We start from the raw sequence: 25204 nt of genomic DNA on the forward strand, positions 1-25204 counted from the left end.
ATGTTTTCTGATATAGTTTAGAACTCTTCAAGACAACCTGTGGTGCTTGATCTTCAAATATCCATTGGCTTTCATGGAGATTATAGATAAACAAAACACATTAGCCAACATGTGGTGCAACATGAAAAGCACTGTTATGGGAATTGCCTTTTGTGTTAAAGGGTGTGTTAATGTTTTGTTGCCACCATCACTACATTACAGTGTTGAAAGAGTGTTTGGGTGAAATCTTGGGTTCATTGCCGTCTACGGCAAAACGTCATCCATTTCAGCAAGATTAGGATTTCATTCTTGGAACTGAGGTTTTGGAAACAAAGCCAATTGACCACTTCTCAGGAGGGAAATAGGTGAAGTATGAAGATGAATGTAATAAAATATTTGATTGTATATGTTATGGAAGGAAACAAACTTTGTATAAAGTTATGACTAAACTATTAAGAACTACTAGAAACATTTTTTTTTAATTTCAGGGTAAACTTGGGGTTCCAGGACTGCCAGGATATCCAGGAAGACAAGGTCCAAAGGTAAATGAGTTAGTTTTATTTATGGCACTCAAGAGTGGGTTTGCTGTGTACAAATGAACCACAACGGCAGCTGTTCTATTAGTTATATATTTAAGGAAGGAGGACATGTGATGGGATGTTAGATGGGGTGGGATCTGAGTTACTACAGAGAATTCTTTCCTGGGTATCTGGCTGGTGAATCTTGCCCACATGCTCAGGGTTCAGCTGATCGCCATATTTGAGGTCAGGAAGGAATTTTCCTCCAGGGCAGATTGGAAGAGGCCCTGGGGTTTTTTTGCCTTCCTTTGTAGCATGGGGCATGGGTCACATGCTGGAAGATTCTCTGCACCTTGAAGTCTTTAAACCATGATTTGAGGACTTCAGTAGCTCAGACACAGGTGAGAGGTTTATTGCAGGAGTGGGTGTGTGAGATTCTGTGGCCTGCATTGTGCAGGAGGTCAGACTAGATGATCATAATGTTCCCTTCTGACCTTAATATCTATGAGTCTATGAGCATCCAAACCCTGAGTTGTTTCTCACTCTGTTTTTCCTGACCATGATGATTTAATTTATGTCAAAAAATGTGTTAGGTCCATTGCAGTTGTTCATTTTAGACCACTACTTCCCCTTCCCTCAACTATACAACTTTTAAGCCCCTGCCAATCTTACTTGCATTATATACCTGTGCCAGCAATATACTATTATACACATCATGGACTAGTGAAAAAGAGCCAACTGCTGATACTCCTGCCTCTTTAAGACTTAAAGCCATATGTTGCCCCCAGAACTCAAGCTGATGTCCATGGGAATTTGCAATATGGTCTGAGGACCCAGATATAGACCTTAGACTGTCACTGCTATGTTTTTGCCATCTTCTACTAACTACAGAAAGAGCCGTCTTAACATCTCCAACACACTTCCAAGTGTGTGACCATGAAAGATAGGAGATGGACTCTTACAATATTGTCTTTCACAGTTTTCTCCATATTTTTCCTTTGCTTGTGTTAAGAGGGTGACTGATGTCTGTTGCTTGACATTCATATAACCAGAATGCTTAGCTTTGTTCTTTGTCCTGTGTTAGTCCCCTACCTTCTGTCCACAATTCCCTATTTTGTTTGTTTTTTTTGCAGTTGTCCCTCCTTCAAGTATCATTTTGACTCTGTTGTCCCTAGAAAATATCTGTGTTAGCTGGTTCTGTTTCTAAATTATTTATAAAGACTTAATAATGGTAAATTACATTTTAAAAGGATCAGTTTAATGTAGTTTTGAGAAGTGGCTCAGTGTAGATTAAGCAACTGCTAGAAAGACCTATTAAAAATAATTTTGGGGGGAACGTTAAAAATGTTAGGGACATTTCCTGTTGTCTGTGAAAGTCCCTCTCTACATCTTACCTTCAGAGTGTGTCAAAGATGAGCCCAGCTAAGAATGCATAGTACAATAAATGAAAAACTCTTACCCCTTTAGCAGGACTGAATGTCATCTCAATAAAATATTGAGCTTTCCTCTAGTCCAGTTGTTCTCAAACTTATTTGATCAGCCCCCCTTTTTTGTGTCTGTAGCAGTTTACCCCCTCACTACCACCACCTCCACCACCCACAAGTACATATATCACCACCCATGGTCCTTCTATATGAGCCTCAACCACCTGGGATTGACAGCCAGAGCTCTTTAAAAAAAAAAAAAAGCACACAACTCAGGCCTCCCGTGACACATTCCCACGCCTCCCTTGGGAGATCCACCCCACAGTTTGAAAACCGCTGCTCTAGTCTAAATTCTGGGATCTATTCTTACTTCCAAATTTGAACTGGTGATTTTGGACAGAGATAATACTTTCTGGATAACTAACTGAAATATTTTTTTTATATCTGTAGCCTACAATTTGGCCCTATATTTCTGCTAAGTAACCTCTCTTAAGAGTATTTATTCACTGAATACTCTGTGTGAATGAAATAGACCCTAGCAGTCTAAGGAAAGTGTTTCTCAAGGTGAATACTCTTGATAAAGAGATCCTTTCTTGCTTCTGCCTTTTAACCTAAATGTCAGAGATTTCAGTGTTCTTTTTTGTTCTCTTTTGACATGTCTAAGATCAAAGAGGTTTTACATTATTCAGTATTAAGAACAAAAAAGACGAACACTTCAAAGAAAATTGGTGGATATTTTCCAATATAGATGTCACTGGGAATTTCGTTAAGTTAAATTAAGTTAAGTTAAAACTGAAATTAATTCAAACTATACTCACTGTTGGCTATTCCATGAAGTTTAGGCAACCAGATTAGAAAGGGTTTTGACTGCTACAATGCATCAAGTCACTCAGGGCCTGTTGTTTGGCCACCCTTACTCATGTTCGGTAGCATGTTTTTCTACCCACAGTCCTGTTGAAATCAACATTGAAAAGGTTGACAGAATCAAAGGTGCATATAATCTATAATGGTTGTCTAAAGGAAATAAGAAGTCCTGCCCCAATAGTCAGTAGCTGGTTCAAGGTGACTTTTTTCTGCCACTTATTTGCCTTGTATGAATTTGCTTCTGTGTGCTGTTCTTAGGCACAGGCACCATTATAAGATAATTTCACTATATTTTTCTCAAATCTAGTCCTCATCAGCTTGATTGCAGGAAGTTCTGAGAATACTGTATATATTAAATATTTATAGCTAAGCCTTTCATACTAATGTCTGAACAGTTTTTCTCTCTGGTACTATAACACACAGTTTTAAGGACACACTTGGGGCCTCGTACCAAATTAGACTTTCTTTAGCTTTTATACACTGAATCACAACTGGTGAAAACAATTCAAACAAGAAATTCCTTCTTTCTCTGTTCATGTAAAATCATCAGCACTGGGGCGGCCTGACCCCCCAAAGACAACTTAGTGGATAAATGGAACGCCTTGTTATAAATAAGGTATATTAAAAGGAAACCATAAAGAACTTAAACAAAACCAGAAAAGAATTTTAGTTGATGCTATAAAGAAAATGGAGAAGTTATTTCTTACAGTCTGGCCATTTACATTGTAGCTAGCTGTTTACCTGTTGCTAAACCAATAATAAAAAAAAAAAACACTTATGTTGTGCATACAAAGATGGATGAGTTATCGCAGCAGGGAACTGAGCGGAATATGGCCAGTACTACCCTATGACAGGCCAAACCAAACCTGTGATTTTTAATCTCCTGTAACTTGAAAGTAAGTTGTGTCAAGTCAATGGTCTTTTCTAACCCCAGGTCATCTCCTTAGCAAATCAGTGCACTGGCAGCTGACAAGCCAGCACTATCCTTCAGAATGGTATGACAGAAGTAGAAAGGGTAAAGGATTACATTGAGTGGGGAGAAAGGAATAATTCCTGGAAACAGCTGTATTTGTTGACTCATGTCAGTTCTCCTTGTAACCATTTTGTTGTGGTGGAGGGAATGGTGACATTTATAGCTCATTAGCTAAGTTTAACAAATATTTTCCTGATGGTCAGCACATTTTCTAAGTTCTCTCTGTAAACCGTAGAATATTAGGTTCTTCCTTCACAGTGAACTCTTCATAGGGCCAGGGTTAATGGTTAATTACTGTGAGCATCCATTAGCTTGTCTAAATTTCATGCACCACAAGAGCGTATAACCTCCAAATTTGTTATGTGTACACTGTTTCATAGAGTAACTGCATGTGAGTGTCCAATGGCCACCTTTTTATGAATAAAGTGAGGAAGTTTGTCAACGTTTATCATAACACTGGAACAGAAGTATCATTTTCATTTGAAAGATAAGAGGGGGGCATCACTTAGCAAGAAGCTCTTTTGAGAAGCTCTTGTTCCCTTGAAAAATATCCCTGCTGATCAGGGTTGATAAAGGTATGGTCTCCATGTAAGTGAAAAGCATGACTGGTTATCTCATCAAAAGTATTTCTTCTGACTAGGAAACTCAGGGCTTTTTACTAACTGCACACTGTCTAATCCTGGCAGAGACCCACCAGTGTTAAAGTTGATCTGAGAGTTTGTTGGGGTGTTATATATATTTTAATATAGATGTGAGTGTCTGAAAATATATGAGAGAGGAGGTGTAGGACCTATTCATAATAAATAGTAGGACCTATTCTTAAAATAAATACATATATACAACTGCTATTGAAGTCAGAAGGCATGGTGGGCTTTGTGAGGGTGAGATGGGGAAAAGGTGTGGGTAGGGTTTAGCAAGCAGTATCATCCCAGATTCAAGACTCTTTCCTGAAGCCCAAGTTATGTTCTAGGCTCTATGCAATCCCACTGCATAGCCACACAGACCATCAGTGCTGGGTTATATAGACCTCTGTAAAGAGAATTCTGCTAAAACAGATGTTTTCTACTGAGTTACCTAACTTGAACAGAACTGGAGTTTTTAATGTTAGTCATAATGTGTCTCTGAAATGTGAATGTGAACACACAGTAACAGCCACTTGAAAACAAAAGTGCAAATCAGCCCTCTTAAATAGCTGACCAGAAGAGCAATAAGGCCCACAAGAATGCTCTGTGCGACACTGATACTTCATTAAGAAAAGAATTTTAGTTCTGCCACTCTGATTCAGCAGAGGCAAGTTCCCAAGATTCATTTCTCTTGGTCATGATTTAATAAAATCATTTCTAGTGGTGGTTAATGAACTTTTCTTTCCGACTGTTAACTAAAATTGGAAAAAAATTGTCAAACAGTTTCTTATTGATGTTCATGAAAAATAATGTTGTGACATATGTTGATGTTTTTAATGCATTCAGGACTTGAGGCGTTATGGTAAGTTAATTTTTAGATATTCACCAGAGCTGACAGCTTTAAAAACTATTTCCATTGATCTAATTGTAATGTATGTTTTGCATCAATTTGGTGATGTGTTTTAATTCTAGATTAAGTACCGGATGTATGGTGGTGGTGTGACAGATATTTGATGATATTTGCATCCATTTCTCATACAGGGCTCCACTGGTTTTCCAGGATTCCCAGGTGCCAATGGAGAGAAAGGTGCAAGGGTATGATATACTTTTTTAAAAAAACACAATGCTTAATTAGCCTGTGGAACTCTCTGCTAAAATATATAAAGACAAGAAGCTTCAAGAGAACATTGAGGTATTATAGCATTGGGCCTTTATCTGGATAAGACTGAACATCCAAAGATATATTAAATAGTATCAAACTGCATGAGACATAAATCCTCATGCTTCAGGGCATTAACGCAACCACTCAGTATTTGGGATAGAAAGAAGTTCTCTCACCAGGTAGCTTATTCAATAATTGTCCATTAGGGAGTGTTTTTCATCTTCTTCTGAAATGGCTCATATTGAAAGTGGACTAGCTAGATCACTGGCAAGGACTATTTTCCTATCTTGTGAATTATCTAAATACCATGCAATTTAACTTGGATTTTCTATGCATTCTGATTCATCAGACTATAGCAAGCAGGATGAAGAACATATATTTATCAAGTGGAAGTAAAATGTCAGCTTTTGCTGCTTTGTTTATTTGAAGCACATGGGGAGAAGCTAATATGCAGCATCTCCAACCACAATAAAAAAAAAAAGGGGGGGGGGCATTAAAAAGAAGGTCACTGCACTGCTGCCTGTAAAGCTCAACTAGATGTGGCTGATCGTGTTGTTAGAAAGCTGATAAAATTATCAGAAGTGAAAGGATGACTTGGAACTCATAGATGACAACTCAGTGTGACGTTAAGTCAGATTGAAGTAAGGTATATGATTACTGTGCCTACCAATCAATTTTATTTAGCAGCAAGGAATCAAAAGCACAGATTCACCACTTTAAATATTACATTTTTGAGAAATAATTGTATTTTGAGTTTGCTTTTTTTTTTAAGAATGGTTTTAGCCGAGCTGAAGGCAGTTCTTTTTTTTACAGAGACCAACAAGGAATGTTAAAACAAACAAACAAACAAAAAAAACCCAACCATTCAGACCCTATTTTTTGGATAAAGCAGTATTAAAAATCATTGTTCTGAACCATCAATCAGGAGGCTAAATTAGGAAACCTGAAGCTGCAACATGCATAAGAACACACTTTAAAATATGAAAATATAAAGTTATTAGATGTCAAGAAAAGCCTCAATTCAGCCAGGCATTTAACCACGGACTTCTGAATTGGGCCAGCGTAACTGGCTTTTATCTGTTACAGGTAGTATCAAGAGTAGTATAGTCTAAAGACCTAACCATGGATCAGGAATCTATTGTGGTAAACACAGTACACAGAATGAAAAGACAGTCCCTGCCTCCAAGAGTATGTCTACCAAGCAACTAGACACCCGTGGCTGTCCTGTGCCAGCTGACTCAGGCTTGTGAGGTCCAGGCTGCAGGGCTATTTCACCGCTGTGTAGACTTCTGAGAATGGGCTGAAGTCTGGGCTCTGGGACCCTCCCACCTCATAGGGTCCCAGATCCTAGGCTCCAGCCCAAGCCCAGAAGTCTACACAGCAGTGAAACAGCCCGGTAGCCCAAGTCCCACAAGCGTGAGTCAGCTGGCCTGGACCAGACGTGGGGTTTTTCTTTCCTGTGTAGACATACCCAAAGAGCTTACAACCTGAGTAATATTATAGTACTAAAATAGTATTCTCTTGTGTGATGACAAAACAGTGAGAATATGCATGTAATTCTTTTTAAAATGAGAACTTCATATGAAGATCCCATTTCCACTGGTTAGATTTTAACATGTAACAGTCACTGTGTTTCTTTTTTCTATCAGGAGAATATGGCTCCTTGAATTAAAAGCTTCTTCACATTAGAATCCATTACAATCCTAGCGTAAAGTCCACCTCAGGAAAGGGATCTATAGATTCTCCATATGAAAGACATATTGGAGCTACATATTAAGGGCAAAGATGCTGGCTCTGTGCAAGAGCTATGCAGTATGGTCCCTGCTCCTTCCTACAAAGCAATTTCCCTTCTTAGCCAGTGGAGCTGTCCAGAGGGAGTGTGATGTACCATCTCCCGGGATGGTGCAGTGGGCTTGCTGCAAGGGAGCTCCAAGGAGAAATTCTGGCTGATCCAGAATCGCTCTCAGGGACTCCATTGGCTGTGAATGGGCCATGCAGCAACATTAATGGGCTCTGGTGCCAAGGGCAGAATCTAGCCCTAACACGTAGAAGCTAATGAATAAAGCTGCATGCACAGTGATTTCAGCAAGATGGTCAATTTTAGTAAAAACCTGTTTCTTTAAATTAAAATGCATAGCAGATAAGATATAAAAGAACATTTAGTCCTAGGAGAGCTGCACATTGCCTTGTAGCAACAGCAAAACTTTCATTCCCAGTCAAATGCCACATGCTAAGATGATTTATTTGAACTTTCATTGGCAGGGTTTACATGGCAAACCAGGTCCCAGGGGACAGCGAGGGCCAACGGTATGTATTTTATTTTGTTTGTTTAAAACCATTACTTGCATTCCCTTAGTGATTGCCACCTCTGTGATGTTTTACACCTACTGTAAAAATGCATGACTGACTCTGACACACTGTCCTGTATGACCATCATCATTTGTATCTGTATCTCAAATTCACAGGGTCCACGGGGATCAAGAGGCCCACGAGGTCCCACAGGAAAACCAGGCCCTAAGGTAATTGTCAGATGCTATTTGCTGCAAAACTATTTCTCAAAGAAAATTAGGCTTCACCTTTGAACAAATTGTTCTTATTTTCTAGGGCACTGCAGGCAGTGATGGCCCTCCCGGCCCACCAGGTGAAAGGGTAGGTCTGGAATAGCTTTTTCTCCTCATTTTATTTCCTGCATCTCTTTTTTTGCTCTCTTTCTCCTCTCTCCCCGCTTTCTTATGTCTTTGCACTTCTCTGGCTAGGATGTGAAGCAATTGCACTGTCATATTGTACCTCAAGGGTGGACTTCCTTACAGTGCTCTCCTTCCTGCTCAGCTAGAAGCAGGAAGCCTTGAAGTCTTGCTTTTTCTCTCAGACACCCAGTTTGGCATACCTAAGAAATTGGGATTATTGGGATGAGGTTGGGATCGCCATCCAGACTTTTGGGTGCATATCCAAACAAACCAAATTACATTTCTCAGCTTTATGAGATTCTCACTATTAATAAAAATGCCCTGTTCAGCAGAGTTGCTGTTAGAAGATGGGTTTTTTAAAGTACTCAATGCCTCTAAAAGCTAATATATTGACACCAGCTGATTCTTTTGTCCTAATCACCTAATCACACGCTTGAGAACTCCTGCTGCTGGGTAAAATAGAATCCACCGCATGATATTAAATTTGAATCAATACACAATCAAATAGAGTCTATAAACTATACAGTAGCACATAGAAAAAATATAAAATGGATTTGTAATCACAGAACAAGCAATTTAACTCCTACAGATAAGTGAATCTTCCCTTTAACTGGGTTACTTGGTGAGGCTAAAGTTTGGATGACTACATTTTGTTTCATCTCAATTTTCACGCAACCATATTTGTGGCTTATTTTTACACAGCCATATAGAGCACATGAATGGTATCCTTTAAAAAACAAAACAAAACCAACAGCTGAGTTCCCAGTTGAGATTACTTTTCCCTTTTGACCTCAAGAATGTTTGATTCCAGTGTATTCAAGCTGTAGTTTCTTAAGCAACCTTTGTCCCATGTTATGAGAAGCCACATCATCTGCTACAGTATTTCCATGTTCAAGATTGATACCTGAATGCACTAACAGTTGCAGAGCAACAACAAACAAACTTTGCTGGGAATGTGTGAGAAGTCTGAAAAGCTGTAATGGCCAACAATGCCTGCAAAGTTAAAGATTGGAGACCAAGGGAGGATGATAGAAATAGTATCAGGAGACGGTAGAAGTGTGTTTTGTTTAGAATCTGTTTTATAGACATCTCAAGCTCTCACAGTTTAAGTGTCTGCAGGAACCAACATTGAACCAAATATAGTGAATGTTCCCTAATAATTGCAAACAGAATATGTCAGTTTTTAATCAACATCTCCTCCTACAATGGAATGTGCATGCCTGTATATGTCTATGAAAGTTAAAAGTCAAATCTCTGCTCACAAAAAGTATGCCAACACTTCTGGTGGAAAACCATTCAACATATGCAGAAAATTGCATTACAGCTACATGTAAAATATAGGTTCTATTTAAGAAGACTTTCATTGATTTCCTGTGATTTTTCATTAACTGAAAATCACTGAAGTAGAATCTCACCCAGAGTGAGATTCTACTCCAGGGATTTTCAGTTAATGAAAAATCACAGGAAATCACAGACTGCAGCTGAGCTGCTAGCAGAGCTGAAGGATGGTAACTGGAGTAGGGGTAAGACAGAGCAGGAGGTGAGGTTTGGAGTGACAGTTGGGGACCCGGAGATGGTGGTGATGGAGGAGGCAGGGAGCCGCTGGGTGTCAGGTGAAAGGTAGGGAGCTGAGTGGAACAGGGGTAGGTGAGGAATGAACCACAGTGGAGAGGCAGAGAGAAGAGGTGGGTGAAGTGGGAAGTGTGTGGGAGTTAGGGGTGTGGAACACGTGGAGTGGGAATCTGGGGTGGAGAGAGGATTGATTGGAGTAGGGGGGGAATGTTGAGTGGGAGTAGCAGGCCAAACTATAGATCTCTCCACATCATGGAGCCTGGAGAAAAGCTGCAGAGAGCTGGAAAGCAGAGCTCCAGAAGGAACTGGAAGGCAGAGTCAAGGGGAGTGGAGTTAGGAAGCAGTGTTGTAGGGAGTGGGCAAGAAGGTAGAAGACAATGGGCACATCTGAGGGGAAGCAGAAAAAGCGTCAATGGAGAGGAATGGAGTAGCTGAAAGGTATAATGTGTCACAGGAGCACACAAGCCTTTCATCTGAGAGTGGCCGTTGTGTACTTTGGCCATGTGCTCTAAAATGAGGCATATGACAGAGGGGAGAGTTAGCCAAAAAAGAGAGGAACTTTAAAAGACCATTTCTGACTGGCTAGAAATATTTCAGCTGCTAGCCGTTTAAATATTAAATATCTGTCCTCTATAGAAAACTTTTAAAAACAAATGACAGAAGGAAATGTACATTTAATAATGTGATATTGGAATTCTAGAGTATTCTTCTCACATACTCCTACTGGCTTGAAATCTGCAACTCATATTGTGAATAAAAAAAATGTAAATGTCTTTTTATTAGAAAGCCTCATGGCTTGAGGATCAAAGGGGAAAAGGGACTTATGGCCAAGAAAGTGCTACTAGTAATAAATAAACCATTGAGTTGTGTTTTTCTAACCATATTCCAGAGAGGGACCAATTTATTTAATGTTTTGGACAGTGGATGAGCCACTTTTAATATTTTTCCTCAAATGTTGCCCTATTTTTGTTAAGAGTTTCTGCTTTGTAAGCTACTCTCCTTGCCCTTTTTGTTTCTGGGTGTGATGCAGACAGTTGAATCAAAGAATGTACCATAGTGAGCATACTTAGGGGTGAGGGTTGGAGTTGCAAGTACAGTTTATAGATACTGTTCTAGAAAATGTGGATAGTGCTATATGTGGATGTTAGGAAAAACTTTTTCACTAGGAGGGTGGTGAAACACTGGAAAGCATTACCTAGGGAGGTGGTGTTATCTCCTTCCTTTGAGGTTTTTAAGGTCAGGCTTGACAAAGCCCTCACTGGGATGATTTAGTTGGGGATTGGTCCTGCTTTAAGCAGGGGGTTGGACTAGATGACCTCTTGAGGTCTCTTCCAGCCCTGATATTCTATGATTATCTTATAAAAATGTATATTTTGAACAGTTTCTGGTAAACCATTTGGTTGAGTTTCATTCACTAATAAATGATAAATCAAGTTTTAAATAGGACTCAGATTCACTTAGGGGCAAATCTTGCCTGCTACTGAACAAACAACCGTTTCCCTCACTCGTACATAACACTTCTCCCACTGCAAGAGAGGCAGCCATAATTTGGCTCAAAGCCTGCATTTCCTGATGTCCCAGTCTGCAATGAATGAGGTTTAAGGAACTCTGAGACAGCCAGGACTTTATCACAGGAGCTGAAAGCTAACATCACCATCCCTTATGAATTATCTTTCTTTTCCAGACTTTTGCTTTAAATTTCTAACATTTTGACACATGATGTCTTAGTAAAACCACACATCATATACCAGGTAGAGCAGGACAAGTCTTGCACTGTATGACTAGGGTACACATTTTTGCTCTGTGACCACAGAAAGTAAGATCTGAATGCTCCTTTTTTTGTTTTTTGTATCGTGTGTGCTCTAACACAGACAGAGCCTTAACATAATCTGATACTAGGCCCCATTCAGCATATTAACAGCAAATGCTTACAGTAGAAGTGACAAGGTCTTGGTTAATTTTCAATGAGAACTTCTAAAACTAGCCATCATGTGGGCTACTTGTTTATTTTACTACTTTAAAACTTCCAGAAATACTCATACAGTAAAATCTTTTCAGAGATGGCTCCTCTGTTTGTTTGTTTTTTCTTGCAAGAATTTTTTTCTTCAGAGACATAGAAATTAAGATACTTCCCATTCAGGAGTAATTTCAACAATACCTACAAATTTTGACAGTACCTGGCTGAGTGTGAGAACTTGCCAATATGAGCTTTTGACATGAGGAACAAAAGGCTGCAGTGCAGCCACGTTAAGAATAATTGCACATTTCTTAATGGAAGTGAACTTTATGGAAAAATATTCATTGTTTCTTATTAATCTGTGTCCCCTCATTTGGTATATTCCACATGGGTGTTCTAGTGGAACTTTGAACTGCTAACAGTATTCACATGCAGTATGTAGCTCACTTTATCTACATGTCCAGCTGTTATCAATGGAGTTTGTGTTACATAACTGAAGCAAACTCTTCAGTCCAACATTATAGCATCTGGTATTTAGTTTACCCTTTTGCTTATCTTCATATTAGGGACCACAAGGGCCTCAAGGACCTGTTGGATTCCCTGGACCAAAGGGACCTCCTGTAAGTATCTTTTAAAAGTATATGTAATAATTATGCAAATTTGGTAGAGAAAATTTTTGAAGTCAATGTATGAACAAGTGTGTTAGAGTTTGCATCTGAGGTGTTGGGCAGTATTATAATTAATCAAATCTGTCCCTCAATGCATGAAGCTTACAAGCAGGAAAACCTCCCTTAAGCTTTTGTACCGTAAAGCCTGTTACATAAACCCAAAGAAGTCAGATATTCAAAGTAAAGGCTAAGTCTGTTCTATTTGTAAATGTTGCAGTTTGTATGATATTCACTGGGGGGAGAACTAAGTTCCCTCTCTTTTGCTGATGTAAATATTCTTTTAAAAGTAGGTTATTTTAGAGGAAAGGGAGAAGAGGCATCTTAGCTATCATGTATGAGAAATGTGGCACACTAAGTGTTACCATATAAATATTTAGAGGCTTTCTATTCTGTAATATATAAATACATATTTAGGGTATGTTACAATGGAAATTGATTAAGAATATTTTTAGCCGTTGAAAACTGTCATGTAAATCCATCCACCTCATATATACTGTATATTGTTTAAAAATGCAGATTTCTTACACATAGCTCATTCTAGAGCTGTTGTGGCCTGTCATTTAAATTAAATTTTATTCATGTTTATAAAAAAGTAACAGGAATCTTGGCTAAGTACCTGCATTGTACCTTGAAATGTTAGTGATCCAAGACTTTTGCAACAGATCTAGCCTTATATCTCATTTGATGAAAGGCTTAAAAAAATCTCTCTATTCCAGTGCATGCACAGAAGACAAATGAACTGGACTGGTGTGAAGTGGAGAAAAGTCATTTACATGAAATCACTTCCCATAATTAGCTCCTCAAAACTCATCCTAAAGATACCTACACTGAGGATACACACAGTTTCTCTCTCCCTATTACTTTCTGTTCCAGATCCCGATAGAATTTATTTTGAATAAGTTATCCAAGCATACAGCTAAAAATCTGTGGAAACGCTTTGATATTCTGAGATCAAAAGAATCTTAGGTTTAGAATTATAGGTATGCCAGAGTCTTCTATTGGAATTAGCTGGTTAGCAATCCTAATGGCATTTTTATCAGGTGCCAATAAAGGTCCAATGTAAAAATGGGGACTGAAATTTTCCAGCAATTTTAAAGAACAAAATATAAAGCGGGCAGTACTGATAATAGAAGAACAATAACAACAACAAAAAAAAAAGGTTGAAAAGTAGTATAATGGGGAAACAAAATCATAATCCTGCAATCTGATTAATACAGAGGACACTGGTTTCAGTGTAGTGCATGTCCTATATTACTGTTGTACTTGGTTGTCAGTGTAGCACCAGACTTTCTCTTTGTCTGAATAACATGCTTTAGAGAGTATGTGATATTCACTATACAGAGCAATCCTGATAAGCCTTAGTATACTGTGCATATTAAGAGAATGGGCGTAGTGTGAAGTTAATGTGTCTGTCGATTTCTTTCCTCCATCTTCAGAAAACACTGGCCACCACTAGAGGTCTCTCTTCCTCTCTTTTCCCTTCTGCCTAAAAAATTCTCAAATTAATATAAAACAATATGGTCTGCTACTGGCAGACTTACCAAATGGAGTACATTGCACAAACTGGATACAATTTGGGATTAGTCCTGTATTCCTGACTGGCCAGGATTAGTTCATAGCTTTTCAAAAATGTAGGGCCTAATTTGCCATGGTCTCATACTTCTGTTCTGTAGTATTTTTCCCTGTGAGTAGTCCTACTGTAATGAATAAGCCATACTGGTAAAATCCATGGGAGAGCAGAGAAGGTCAAGTAGAGTTCCACTTCTATTTTCTTATTGCTGTAATGAGAGACATTGATCCAAGAGGATCCTCAGGAGGATGAGATGACCCACACAGAGGTTCCATGCTCCCATACCTGCTGGGAAGTCCAAACCTTTCCCATCCCGCTCCTCACTGAATCTTGGCAGTATGGCTCCAAGGGACTCCCATGGCTGTGGCTACTCTCAGATCTCTAACTGTGGAAGGAGTTTTGTCAGGAAGGTAGTGGTAACAGTCTTAGTCCACGTTACCTTTCCGAGGTTATTTTTGCAGGGCCATTGGGATTCTGCTCCCCACATGCATAACCCATCTCTGGTCCAGGAGAAGGAGGGGGACTAATGATGCCACAAATTCAGTTGACCCAGGTCTGTGCAGGAAGAGAAAATTCATGCCCTTTTTTTGCCTGGAACTTGGGAGCACAGTCTAGACCATTGGTGCTGCCTTGGAGTCTGTGCTCAGTGGGAGTCAGGGTGGCAGAATCAGATCTGTGATTTTTTTTAATCACAATTTATTTACTCATTTTGCAATCTTTTTGATGCTGCCCCATGTTAAACAGTGCCATAGCCACAACTCACCAGACACTTATCTTTAAAACAGTTTTCATTAACTTGGGGGTGAAGTACAGGATAATAGAGAACAGAAAGTAGGGACTTTGAATTTTGAAATGTTAGACATCCATTTTGAACATGCGTGAACCATCCAGATGATTTTACAGGAATTAAGGAGTCAGCAGAAAAATCAAGTATTAAAATTGTATCAAGTTGCTATCAAAGCAGTAAAGCTTTTCTGAAGGCTAGCCTGAAAGTCTGAAAAGATCATAGAGATTATTAGGGCTAATTGTATACTCTTTTCAGAGCTAGAGATCACTGAGAAACCTCTGACTTATTTTGCTTGCAATTTCAGGGGCCACCTGGAAAAGATGGCTTGCCGGGGCACCCAGGACAGCGGGGTGAGACTGTAAGTACATTGGTACTACTATTTCAGGCTGTTGCTGCTTAGTTCACTGTGATCTTTGAAAAGAGTGCCAGTTAATAGATAATTCCCTTGCTTTATACCGAAAATTGCAGGAAAAAGTGAGAGGCAATTTTTTGTTGGTACATAACTTTTTCTATAGAAAGCAAAATTCCATTAAAACTCAGTGGGGTCAGATGTCAGACAACTTAATTTTTTCTCCATGTGGTAAGGGTGAAATTATTTCTGGTTGTTGTATACAATAGATAGTGAGGCAACGTAATACTCGGTTATCAGCTTTGAAGAAGACATGTGAGGAACAACATAATATTTGCCTCTCTCACTGAGAGCCATGTAAGAAGGCAGAAAAAGTATTAGTGCCAGCCCACTAGGGAACTTGAAAGCTAACAATTTAGAAAAGTAGAATCAAGAGCAATTAAGACAAAAACCAAACACAAAACCATATAACAAAACAAGGATTGTTTGGGTTTCCTTACTGGAAGGATATCTCTATGAACATGTACATTGGAGAAGGACTCTTTGCATGCTGTATTATGAAATACAATCCCACTGAAATCTAAAGAAATAAAATTGGCAATTTTAATGAAAAAATATTATTTTGATCTAAATTATTTACAATTACTTCTTTAGCTCCAAATACCATTGATTTATCATTTCACTACTCAGGATGCATCAGCTGCTTAAGCAGACACTGCTGCAGAGCTCTTTATTCACCTCCACAAATGTGGAAAATACAAAAAGCTTACTTACTGAATGAGAATTTCCTTATTTGTTACAGTGCACTCAGCTTCACATAAAGAAAAGGAGGACTTGTGGCACCTTAGAGACTAACCAGTTTATTTGAGCATAAGCTCTCGTGAGCATCCGATGAAGTGAGCTGTAGCTCACGAGAGCTCATGCTCAAATAAACTGGTTAGTCTCTAAGATGCCACAAGTCCTCTTTTTCTTTTTGCGAATACAGACTAACACGGCTGTTACTCTGAAATCAGCTTCATATAGCATCCTTCATATGAACTGCCACAAGAATATTATGAGAGTATGCTCTGCTTGCTTATATGCACACATGATGGGATTGTATAAGGGCTTTATTGTCATGAGACTGGGATGAATGCACACATCAGTTATCCAGGCCATACTGAATGAGTATTCTCTGTTGCTATGATCTCCTTTGATGCTCATTATTTCTTTCACAAACCTCCTTTACTTTTTTGTTCTCAGACCAGACTGCAAGAGCAGATTTGCTAATGGCACAGGAGAAAAAACAGAATTACCAAATATGCTCAAACACATCTGTCTTCTGCAGAGGTGGAATCACTAGATGTTCTCAAGGCATTTTCACTGAATATATACCCAATTCAGCACTCCTTTCTGTCTCCTGACACAGGGAAAACTCCTGTTGACTTCAGTGATAATTTTATCTGCATAAGGAATGCTGACTAGGGTCCAAAGCTCGTAACTAATGTGAGCTCAGATTGTACCTGGCCTTTATGTAGGCACGTAGTGAAGATAAAGGAAGATAGGTTGTAACAGAGTTCAGGCACCCCTGTAGCGCCTCCTCATAGCTGGGTCTGGGAATCAGCTCCTCTGGTCTAGCACTCCCTTCTGTTGCTCACTTGCCCATGGCCCCTCTTGCTCTCTAGGACTCAGGGTGCTCTCTCTTTGCCACTCAGTCCTCTAGCTATGTCACTATATGTAAGCAGGGGAATAGTCCCGTTATTGTGGGGAACTTTCCTGGCTTCTGCACAACCCCGGTGAAGTGGGCTAGTGAAAGGATCTGAGTCCTCGCTCCCACTTCCTTTACCCAGTGGCCTCCCTGCCCTTGAGGACTCCCCTTCCGCTCTCCTGTCTGGCAGAGTCCTTGTAACCCCGACAAGGCTGGGCCCAGGATTCCTGGGGGGCTCGACCCCCAACCCTGCTGTGGTCACCTAGGACAGGGGCTAGGGTGTCCCCACTCCGGGGTACTCTCTCTGCACTGGGCACGTCTCTGACCCACTGATCATTACATACAATTTAAAGCAAATGCAAGTTATTTAATCAACAATTAATTTTAAAAAGGATAAGGAAAAATGGGAAAGGTTAAAGGAAACACATCAGCCCGCTCTGTGGCAGGGAACATCACAAACAGTGTCTCTGGAATGTCAGGGCAGTTTACAGTCTGTCCCTTGTAAGTCCCAGGCCTCCTTCTCAGGCCCTGGCTGTGCTGCAGGGATGCTGTGGGTTGGACACATGCTCTGGTGGTGGCCACACGCTCTCAGGCTCTAAGTGGTAGGACCCTTCTTCCTAGTGTCGCCCCCCTGCCCTGTTGGGGTTATGATCCAAGCCTGGCCTGCAGAGCCTCTTGGCTGAGGTGCTTCCCTGAGCTGGGCCCGCTGCCCTTGGTCTCCCCAGCTGCTCACCACACCCAGCTCCGGACTGCTCCAGCCCCAGCTCCGCCACTCTGTCTCGGCACTGCTGCTGCTCTGCCTCCAGCTCCCTGGGCTGCTTCTCTGGCCCCTCTGCCTCTGGTTGCTACAGCTCTGCTCCCAGGACAGGTCTGCTCTGCAGGCTGCTTCTGTGACTCTGCTCCCAGCACTGACCTGCTTCATGGGCTGCTTTTCTGGCCCCTCTGGCTCTGGTTGCTACAGCTCTGCTCCCAGGGCAAGTCTGCTCTCTCTGGGTTGTGCCTCTGGCTTTGGGGCTGCAGCTCTGCTCCCAGGACAGGTTCTGCTCTCTCTGGGCTGCTTTTCTGGTCCCTCTGGATCCGGCACAGCTCTGCTCCCCAGCTTAGCTTGGGCCCCTGTTTTCTCCTTAGCTTGGCCCCACTCTGTCTGACCCAGGCAAATCCAGCTCACATGGAGGAAGGGACCTCCCTGGCGTCCTGACTCTCTGATTAGCCTGCCCGCCCTGTCATTCAGGCTGATCAGGAACATTGGCCTCTCCCCATTGTTCCTGGGGACTATCAGCCTCAGGGTCCTCGTTTCCCATAGACCCTTCCCCTTTTAGTACCGGGAGCTAGCCAACCAAAACACCCCCACTGAATGTTAGTAAGGGGGCAACAGTCCCCTTACATATAGCGTCTTTCCCTTCTGGGGTAGCCAAGTCCCACCAGACAATCTTCCTGTGTGCTGTCTCAAGTAATGTTCTGTAAATCCTGGTCTATGCCATTTTCCCAGTGACTGGTAGGGGAACCTGGGGCCACCCGCTACTCTGGGTTCCAGCCCGGGGGACCCTATCATCTGCAGCCAAGGTCTGAAGTCTCAACCTCTTCTGCTCTTTCTCTAGATTTCTTCCTACTCTGTTTTCCACCGGTTTTCTTCTCTGCAATTTAATCCCTTCCTTCAGGGATAGGATCCCAGGGCTTTTGATCTCCCTGGCTTTCCTCCTACTCACTTCTCTGTCCCCAGATAGCAACTCTAGACTCTCTTCTCATAGCCCTTTTCTGCTGCAAACTTCCTGGCTTGATACCTTATCCAGCTTCTCTTCCAGCTGGGCTTTCTCAGCAATTAGTAATTTACAAATCCAGCCTGACTCTCCCCCAGGTGCTGCCTACAAGGTGAATTGGCCCTATCTGAGCCACCTTAACCCTTTCAGGGCTGGTGCAGATTGAACACCCATCACAGGGGTGAAGGATGCAGATATATATCGGTCTGAAGGGATGGTATCTTGGACTCCATATGGTATGGCAGTGAGTTCATTCTCCTGAGGCTGAGCCAGTCTACACCGCCTCCAATGCTGAATTACTTCTTAAAGGCACAACTGAGCCCTTGGACAGACAGTACTCTAAATTGGGGATTCCAGAGAATTTGCCAACTACCTTTGAACTGAAGTCTATGGCTGTTTACTAGAAACAGCAGATTTTGCCAGTCTTCTGGAAGACTGTCCCAATGACATTCACCTTATATTCGTCTTTCCATTTTCTTCATCATTTCAAATTCTCACTATTTCCTTTTTTCCCTATGCAGCCCTCCTTTCCCACCTCTATAGAAAAAAAAATCACACATCTTCTCCGGATCTGTGTTTCATTCGATTTTATGTTTCTTCCACATCACCTTCTCCCATACTCCTTAATCTTCCATCCGTGCCTTTCTTTACATAGTCATTTGTCTGTCTTGGCTGAGTTCATAATTTATGTGTCTATATGTATTTTTAGCTGAGTTTCAGCAGTATCACTCATGTATTCAGAATCACCTAATAAATTTTACTGAGAGATAATTGTAAAAGTGACTGGCATTGCTTATGATAGCTCTGTAGAAGCACAGCTGAGAATGATTGGAAAGGACAGAGCTTTCAAAATTTCACATGTAGGTATACACAGGAATAATAGATATCTTAGTATGTATTCTTGAAGCTGAACCCCTAACATGGAACTTCTCTCTCACCTCTTCAGCACAGATTTGAATTTGGCTCATCTATACCTTGCCATGTATAACTATGAATTATATATTTCATTTCACAGGGTTTTCAAGGCAAAACTGGACCCCCAGGCCCTGGTGGTGTTGTTGGACCCCAGGTAGAGCATTTTAAATGTTATATCTAACTGTATGATAACACTGTTTAAATATCGTTTTATGGCTAATGTAAAGAACTATTGTTCGTGAGTATATAATATACACTGATGGACATGTTAACTCCAGCAGTACCCAATTACTTACAGCAAATTTAGCAAAAATCAAACTCCACAAAAAACAAAGACGTTGGGCCTGATTCTCCACTGTATTTCATCACCTGTAGTCATTTCAATGCGTGCAAAGTAGGTGTTCTCCAAGAGTTAAGAATGAAGAACAGGACCTCTTACTTTGAACTCTTTTTAGAAAGAGTAAATAACACATTGTGTTGTATTATTTTAGATTGAGAGAGTGAAGCATTTCAATTATTTTACAGTATTTGGTTGAGGTTTACTTTGTGATCTTATTTGATTATACTTATATAGTTACTTAAGTGCTCTTCATGACACTAGCCCTTTCCCTTACCACCTATCCTATTTACCAATAGCCATACAAGAGGTTAGAAAAGGCAAAATTGGAGACAAAGTTAATAGAACGCAGCACTGCCAATCTGAAAAACAAAGCATACTAACTGGAGAGGGGCTGGACTTCTTAAGCAAAGTTTAAGTATCTCTTACCACGGGCAATTCCATCATGGTTTAGGAAACCCATTATCCATGTGCCGCTGAGCCCCCATAAAAGAGAAAGCCAAGGCCCAACTTGAGAGATTTTCTAGCAAGAATATTAAATTCACGCAGGGAATTACAGAGGTTTAACTTTGTTAATCATTAAAAAAAATAGCATTTTCTATTGGCCTCCACAGTAATTGACTGGTCGAATAGGTAGAGATATTGTTGAATATATCTTATAACCACCACTAGTGACATTTGCTGAATAATATATTCCCCATTTATTCATTGACCAGAACCAGATCTAGTATTAACACATCTCACAGCATATATTGCCAAGACACAAGGTTTCTATAGAAAATGGTTTTACTTTCTAAACTGTGTTTTGGGATTCTTTTTACAAAAACACAGAGAGGGAAGGGCAGAAAGTTCCATTAGAGATACAAATTACGTAGCTTTAATCAAATCTTTTAGAAACAGACCTTTTTGAAGTACTCTCTAGTTAATTACTGGTGGCATCTGAGTCTGTTTGATGCAACAGTTCTCTTCTGTTCCACCACTTCAGTGCATCAAAACAGCATGTGTTTTACTGAGTGTGATTTTTGCTCCTTTGCATAATTTCAAAGATAACTATTCAGTCATAGGCAAATATTCCCTGGGCCCACTGTTATTTCCAGGACTGATACTGCCTGCATTTGGTTTCCATATGGATCTTTCCACACTTGCTTAAGTGTTAGCATCCACCGTCACAACCCATATTAACAGAAAATGCACTTCTTGGGGCATAAATTATACCATATGTGATATTATCTAGTACAAAGTGACACTGTGAATCAATTAAAATGGTACTTACAATATTTAGCAATCAGAATTATAAAACCCTTCTGAAAATTATTATTACTGCCTAATCTCACCCTTACCTTAGAATCAACACTGATTCACAGAGATGCTCTCTCTCTCTCACTATACTTTGGAACTGAGCACCAATACGCAACCAAAGACCCATGTGGTGATGTCTGTCAAACTTTCATTCTTCTCAAAAGCACTTGTCATGAATACAGTATTGTAACTCATCACCACTTAAATACAACAAGTGAACAGAAGCCGGTGGATCAGGTCTCTGATCCCTGCATCTGCCTTTCTGAGGCCCTTGCATTCTTTCCATGGGACGTTTCAGTGGATCTGCCTAGCCACCCCCTCCATATTTTTCCAGGAAGATACTACAGAATAGTACTCTATGGCAGGTAGAGGGTACGAGATCTCTTGTCCTCGCTCCAACCCGCCCCCATGCATCAGAAATGCTAAGGGTTTCAGGCCTTCAGCACTTGAGAAGCAAGGCCAAAATTGTAGCCCATGAAACCTCACACATGTACCACACTGCTGCCAGAATAGGGTTTGAGCTTTATTATTTAAGTATTAAACTATTCTGTAAACAAATGTTGTCTGCAGGTGAAGGTGCAGATTGTACATTTTCCAATGGCAACTGTGGTGACATCCCAGATCCTAGGAACAATTGAGGGTAGGAGGGGGATTGAGAAAAAGTGGGGAACAGGTTGTCCACAAAAAGCCAACCAAACAAAAATTAAATTGATTAGGGGAACTGAGGTTTAACTTCTGTTCTAGGGTCCTACTGGTGAGACTGGCCCAATTGGTGAAAGAGGTCACCCTGGTCCTCCAGGCCCGCCAGGTGAACAAGGCCTCCCAGGAGCTGCAGGAAAAGAAGGTGCTAAGGTATGGCATGGCTTTTGGAAGGTGTCACATGGAGATAGATGGGATAAATGTTTAAAATAAGATACTGTTCATAACTGTAGAAAGTATGGCATAAAATAGGGACAGACACATTTTTCCCCAGGGAAGATCTCTTCAGCAACTCACCAAAGGCATAAGGGCCTCACTTCCAACCTGATGATTTTCTATTAATTTCAGTGGGAAAAAGGATAGCCATTAATTTGTTTAAGACCAGCAGTTTACATAGAACCTCCCTTTTAGTGTGGAAGATTGTACATAGACAACCTATCTGCTCAGGTCAAGTTGGAGATCTGTACTGGAACTCAGGGACATATCTCTGTGTAGCACTGGCCACATTGTAGAATTTCAGTTATTCTTTGGGTGAAAGAGAAATTAAATTAGAAAAAAATATTTACATTGATGAAGAAAATAGTACATGACTTTATTCAGTTATTCATTGTAGATAAGAGTAACTTCCTCCATGAATGTTTCTTTAAAGAAACTATGATAATTTTAATAACTTTTTGTTTATATACCATAACTAATATATATTATTGTTTAAAATTTGTTGTAATGTTATTGTGCTCACATACTATGGTGATGAGGGTCATAAAGTACTTGAATAGCTGGCTGGCTGGCTGGCTGGCTGGCCAGTCCTTTTTTTGGGTAATTGATTGTAATCAGAGTCTGCTGTTTCATTTTACGTATGCTAATTAGTAAGGCTAAAATTTTGTCATGGATATTTTTAGTAAAAGTTACAGACAGATCTCGGATAATAAAGAAAAATTCATGGAAGCCGTGACCTGTCCCTGACTTTTACTAAAAATATCTGTGACAAAATGGGGATCTGCAGGTCCCCATACTGCCTGCAGCAGGGAGCAGCGTGGTGGTTAGGAGCTCCAGGGGCCCCGTCACCTCCACCAGCTGGGGGCTGTAGGGTATCCCTGCTGACCCCAGTTCCAGGGGTCCCCCCACCAACTGCAGAGGCCAGGACCTCTAGGGTTCCCCCACTGCTTGCGGCAGCCAGGAGCTGTGGGATACCTCCACTGCCCACTGCTCTGGGGGCTGTCAGTGGAAGCTCGGGGTTCCCCCAGGGAGCTGTGGAGTCTCCCCACCACCTGCAACTTCCTGGGCCCCCACCACCCACCCCAGCCAGGAGCTTGGGAGTCCCCCCACCGCCTGTGGCAGCTTGGAGTGCTAGGGGCCGCCAGAGGTTGCAGGGGTACCCCGCAGCTCCCAACCGCTGCAGGCTGAAGTCACAGAGATTACTGGAAGTCACGGACTCTGTTACTTCTGCCACCTCCATGACTAAAATCATAGCATTACTAATTAGTAACTAATGTTTGCAGTTTTTGAAACCTCTGCATTTTCACAGGGTGACCCAGGCCCTCAAGGTATCTCTGGAAAAGATGGACCACCAGGTCTTCGTGGGTTCCCAGGAGAAAGAGGCCTTCCAGGAGCTCAGGTACAGTATAAACACCATCATAGATAACTGTGGGTACAGTGTTTATATAGTATCCTGGAGAACAATGAATTAAGCTTTTATTACAGGAAGTTTTCCCCGGTGTTGGAAAATGAATGTAATAGGAAAACACCAAATGGGTTATATTCCAATGGCTATCCATTCAGTGGTGGTAATTCATTCTGCAGTGTCTTCTTGCTTTTTAAATCCTTCATATTAAATATGTTGCAAAATAAAAAAAAAACTGTTTAATTTTTCAAATGGAACAACATGCTTCTATCCTTTTTCAGGGTCCAGCTGGTCTGAAAGGAGGAGAAGGCCCACAAGGCCCACCTGGCCCAGTTGTAAGTAACCATACCAGTGTTAGAGAAATACAAATAACCTCCTTTCTGAGTCTTCAGATGCTGTTTTGTTTTCATCAACACAGATTGTAAAACAGTAAGGAAGCTCTGTCATTCACATCAATCAATAGTTATTTTCTACAAATGAGTCTAAATATATAAGGAATGTACAGGTATCGAAATATCTGAAATCTGCTGCTATCAGTAGGTATAAAATTGACTTGCTCCTTAGCATTGCCCAGCTAGACTCGTTATTAACAGCCATAAAAAGAAATCCTTACCAAGGAAAAGCCACAAACTGTGATGTAATGGCCAGTCTGGCTGATGTTACATTCCCTTTCTGTAACTCCTGTGCACCACAGGTTTGACCCCTATAACTTTAATGGATTTTGCTGTGCTATTCAGAATCTAAATTTGCTGTTAAAAGGTTTTAAGCCATTGTTGTGAATCATATTCACTACTGTCATGCTGATTTTTCAGTCTGACCACTTAAACAATAATACCAAGATAGGTGTGAATTTCCATTCACCTTAACAAGTTAAGTACAATTTTTCTTTTTTAGTGTTAAATAAGACTGTGAGAAAATCGCAGTCCGCAAAGACTAGTAAATGATAACTCCTCCGTGCACCCCATGTTTTCTGGCATTTCTACACTGTAAGGATACGTCCCCTACTGTGTATTTATTTCTCTCATTTAACTATTGTACAATTTTTTGTTACTGTCTGAAATAAGAAACATCTGCACACTATTTTGGCAGATTCCGTTGAGATTTTTCACTCAGTCTGCAGAACTCAGCAGATAGTTAAATTTACATCACAGGCTTTAAGGAATGCATCACATTTTAATCTCTGTTGTGAAGAAATTATTTAAAATAAGTACCATAGGTGTTAAATAGCCAGATATACAAAGGCATTAATGCTGTCACATCCAAGAAACTGACCTTTCATTGAAGAAATTTACTTTTCTTCAGTGAAAGCTTAAATTTGCAGAGAAACAAAATGTAGAAATACCAGTCATGCGAGGCTGACCCAGCACACCCCAATGCAGGCTGGAGCAGTGTTATTGGTGAGCCCTTACCTGATTTTTTCCTCTCCCAAGTTATCAACAAGTCCAAACAACCCATTAGATGCTAAAGGACACTTCCTTGTGGAGGGTATCATTTATCAACAGAAAAAAAACCCCTAGCATAGAACATAAACAGAGCTTTCACCTCATCATTTCAACTGGGGGATTAAGTCATTCTTAGTCCAGCTGACCCTCCCACCCTTGATCCCAGTTCTTACCTCTTCCCTGGTGTTTTCTTGGTTTCAGTCCCTACCGCTGATATTAGGCCTCTTGCCCCTACCAGAGTAAGATCTTTCTCTGGATTCACAGGTCTGGGGAGGTCCATCTACTGTGACTCTTCTTCAGAGGCAGTGAGTGAT

At 40.7% G+C, this 25204-nt stretch overlaps 1 protein-coding gene across 2 annotated transcripts in view; it reads left to right on the forward strand.

Annotated features, from left to right (window-relative positions):
* The window catches only part of COL11A1 (collagen type XI alpha 1 chain), a 233513-nt gene that overhangs the window by 125378 nt on the left and 82931 nt on the right, over window positions 1–25204 (forward strand). For both annotated transcript variants that reach the window (XM_073356871.1, XM_073356872.1), the window contains 11 exons: window positions 468–521; window positions 5423–5476; window positions 7806–7850; window positions 8009–8062; window positions 8148–8192; window positions 12326–12379; window positions 15089–15142; window positions 19593–19646; window positions 21873–21980; window positions 23353–23442; window positions 23730–23783. In XM_073356871.1, coding sequence (XP_073212972.1) covers window positions 468–521; window positions 5423–5476; window positions 7806–7850; window positions 8009–8062; window positions 8148–8192; window positions 12326–12379; window positions 15089–15142; window positions 19593–19646; window positions 21873–21980; window positions 23353–23442; window positions 23730–23783 — 666 coding nt within the window. The remainder of the gene's footprint in view (window positions 1–467; window positions 522–5422; window positions 5477–7805; window positions 7851–8008; window positions 8063–8147; window positions 8193–12325; window positions 12380–15088; window positions 15143–19592; window positions 19647–21872; window positions 21981–23352; window positions 23443–23729; window positions 23784–25204) is intronic.

The sequence above is a fragment of the Lepidochelys kempii genome, chromosome 8, assembly GCF_965140265.1.
Source record: "Lepidochelys kempii isolate rLepKem1 chromosome 8, rLepKem1.hap2, whole genome shotgun sequence".
Taxonomy (NCBI): domain Eukaryota; kingdom Metazoa; phylum Chordata; order Testudines; family Cheloniidae; genus Lepidochelys; species Lepidochelys kempii.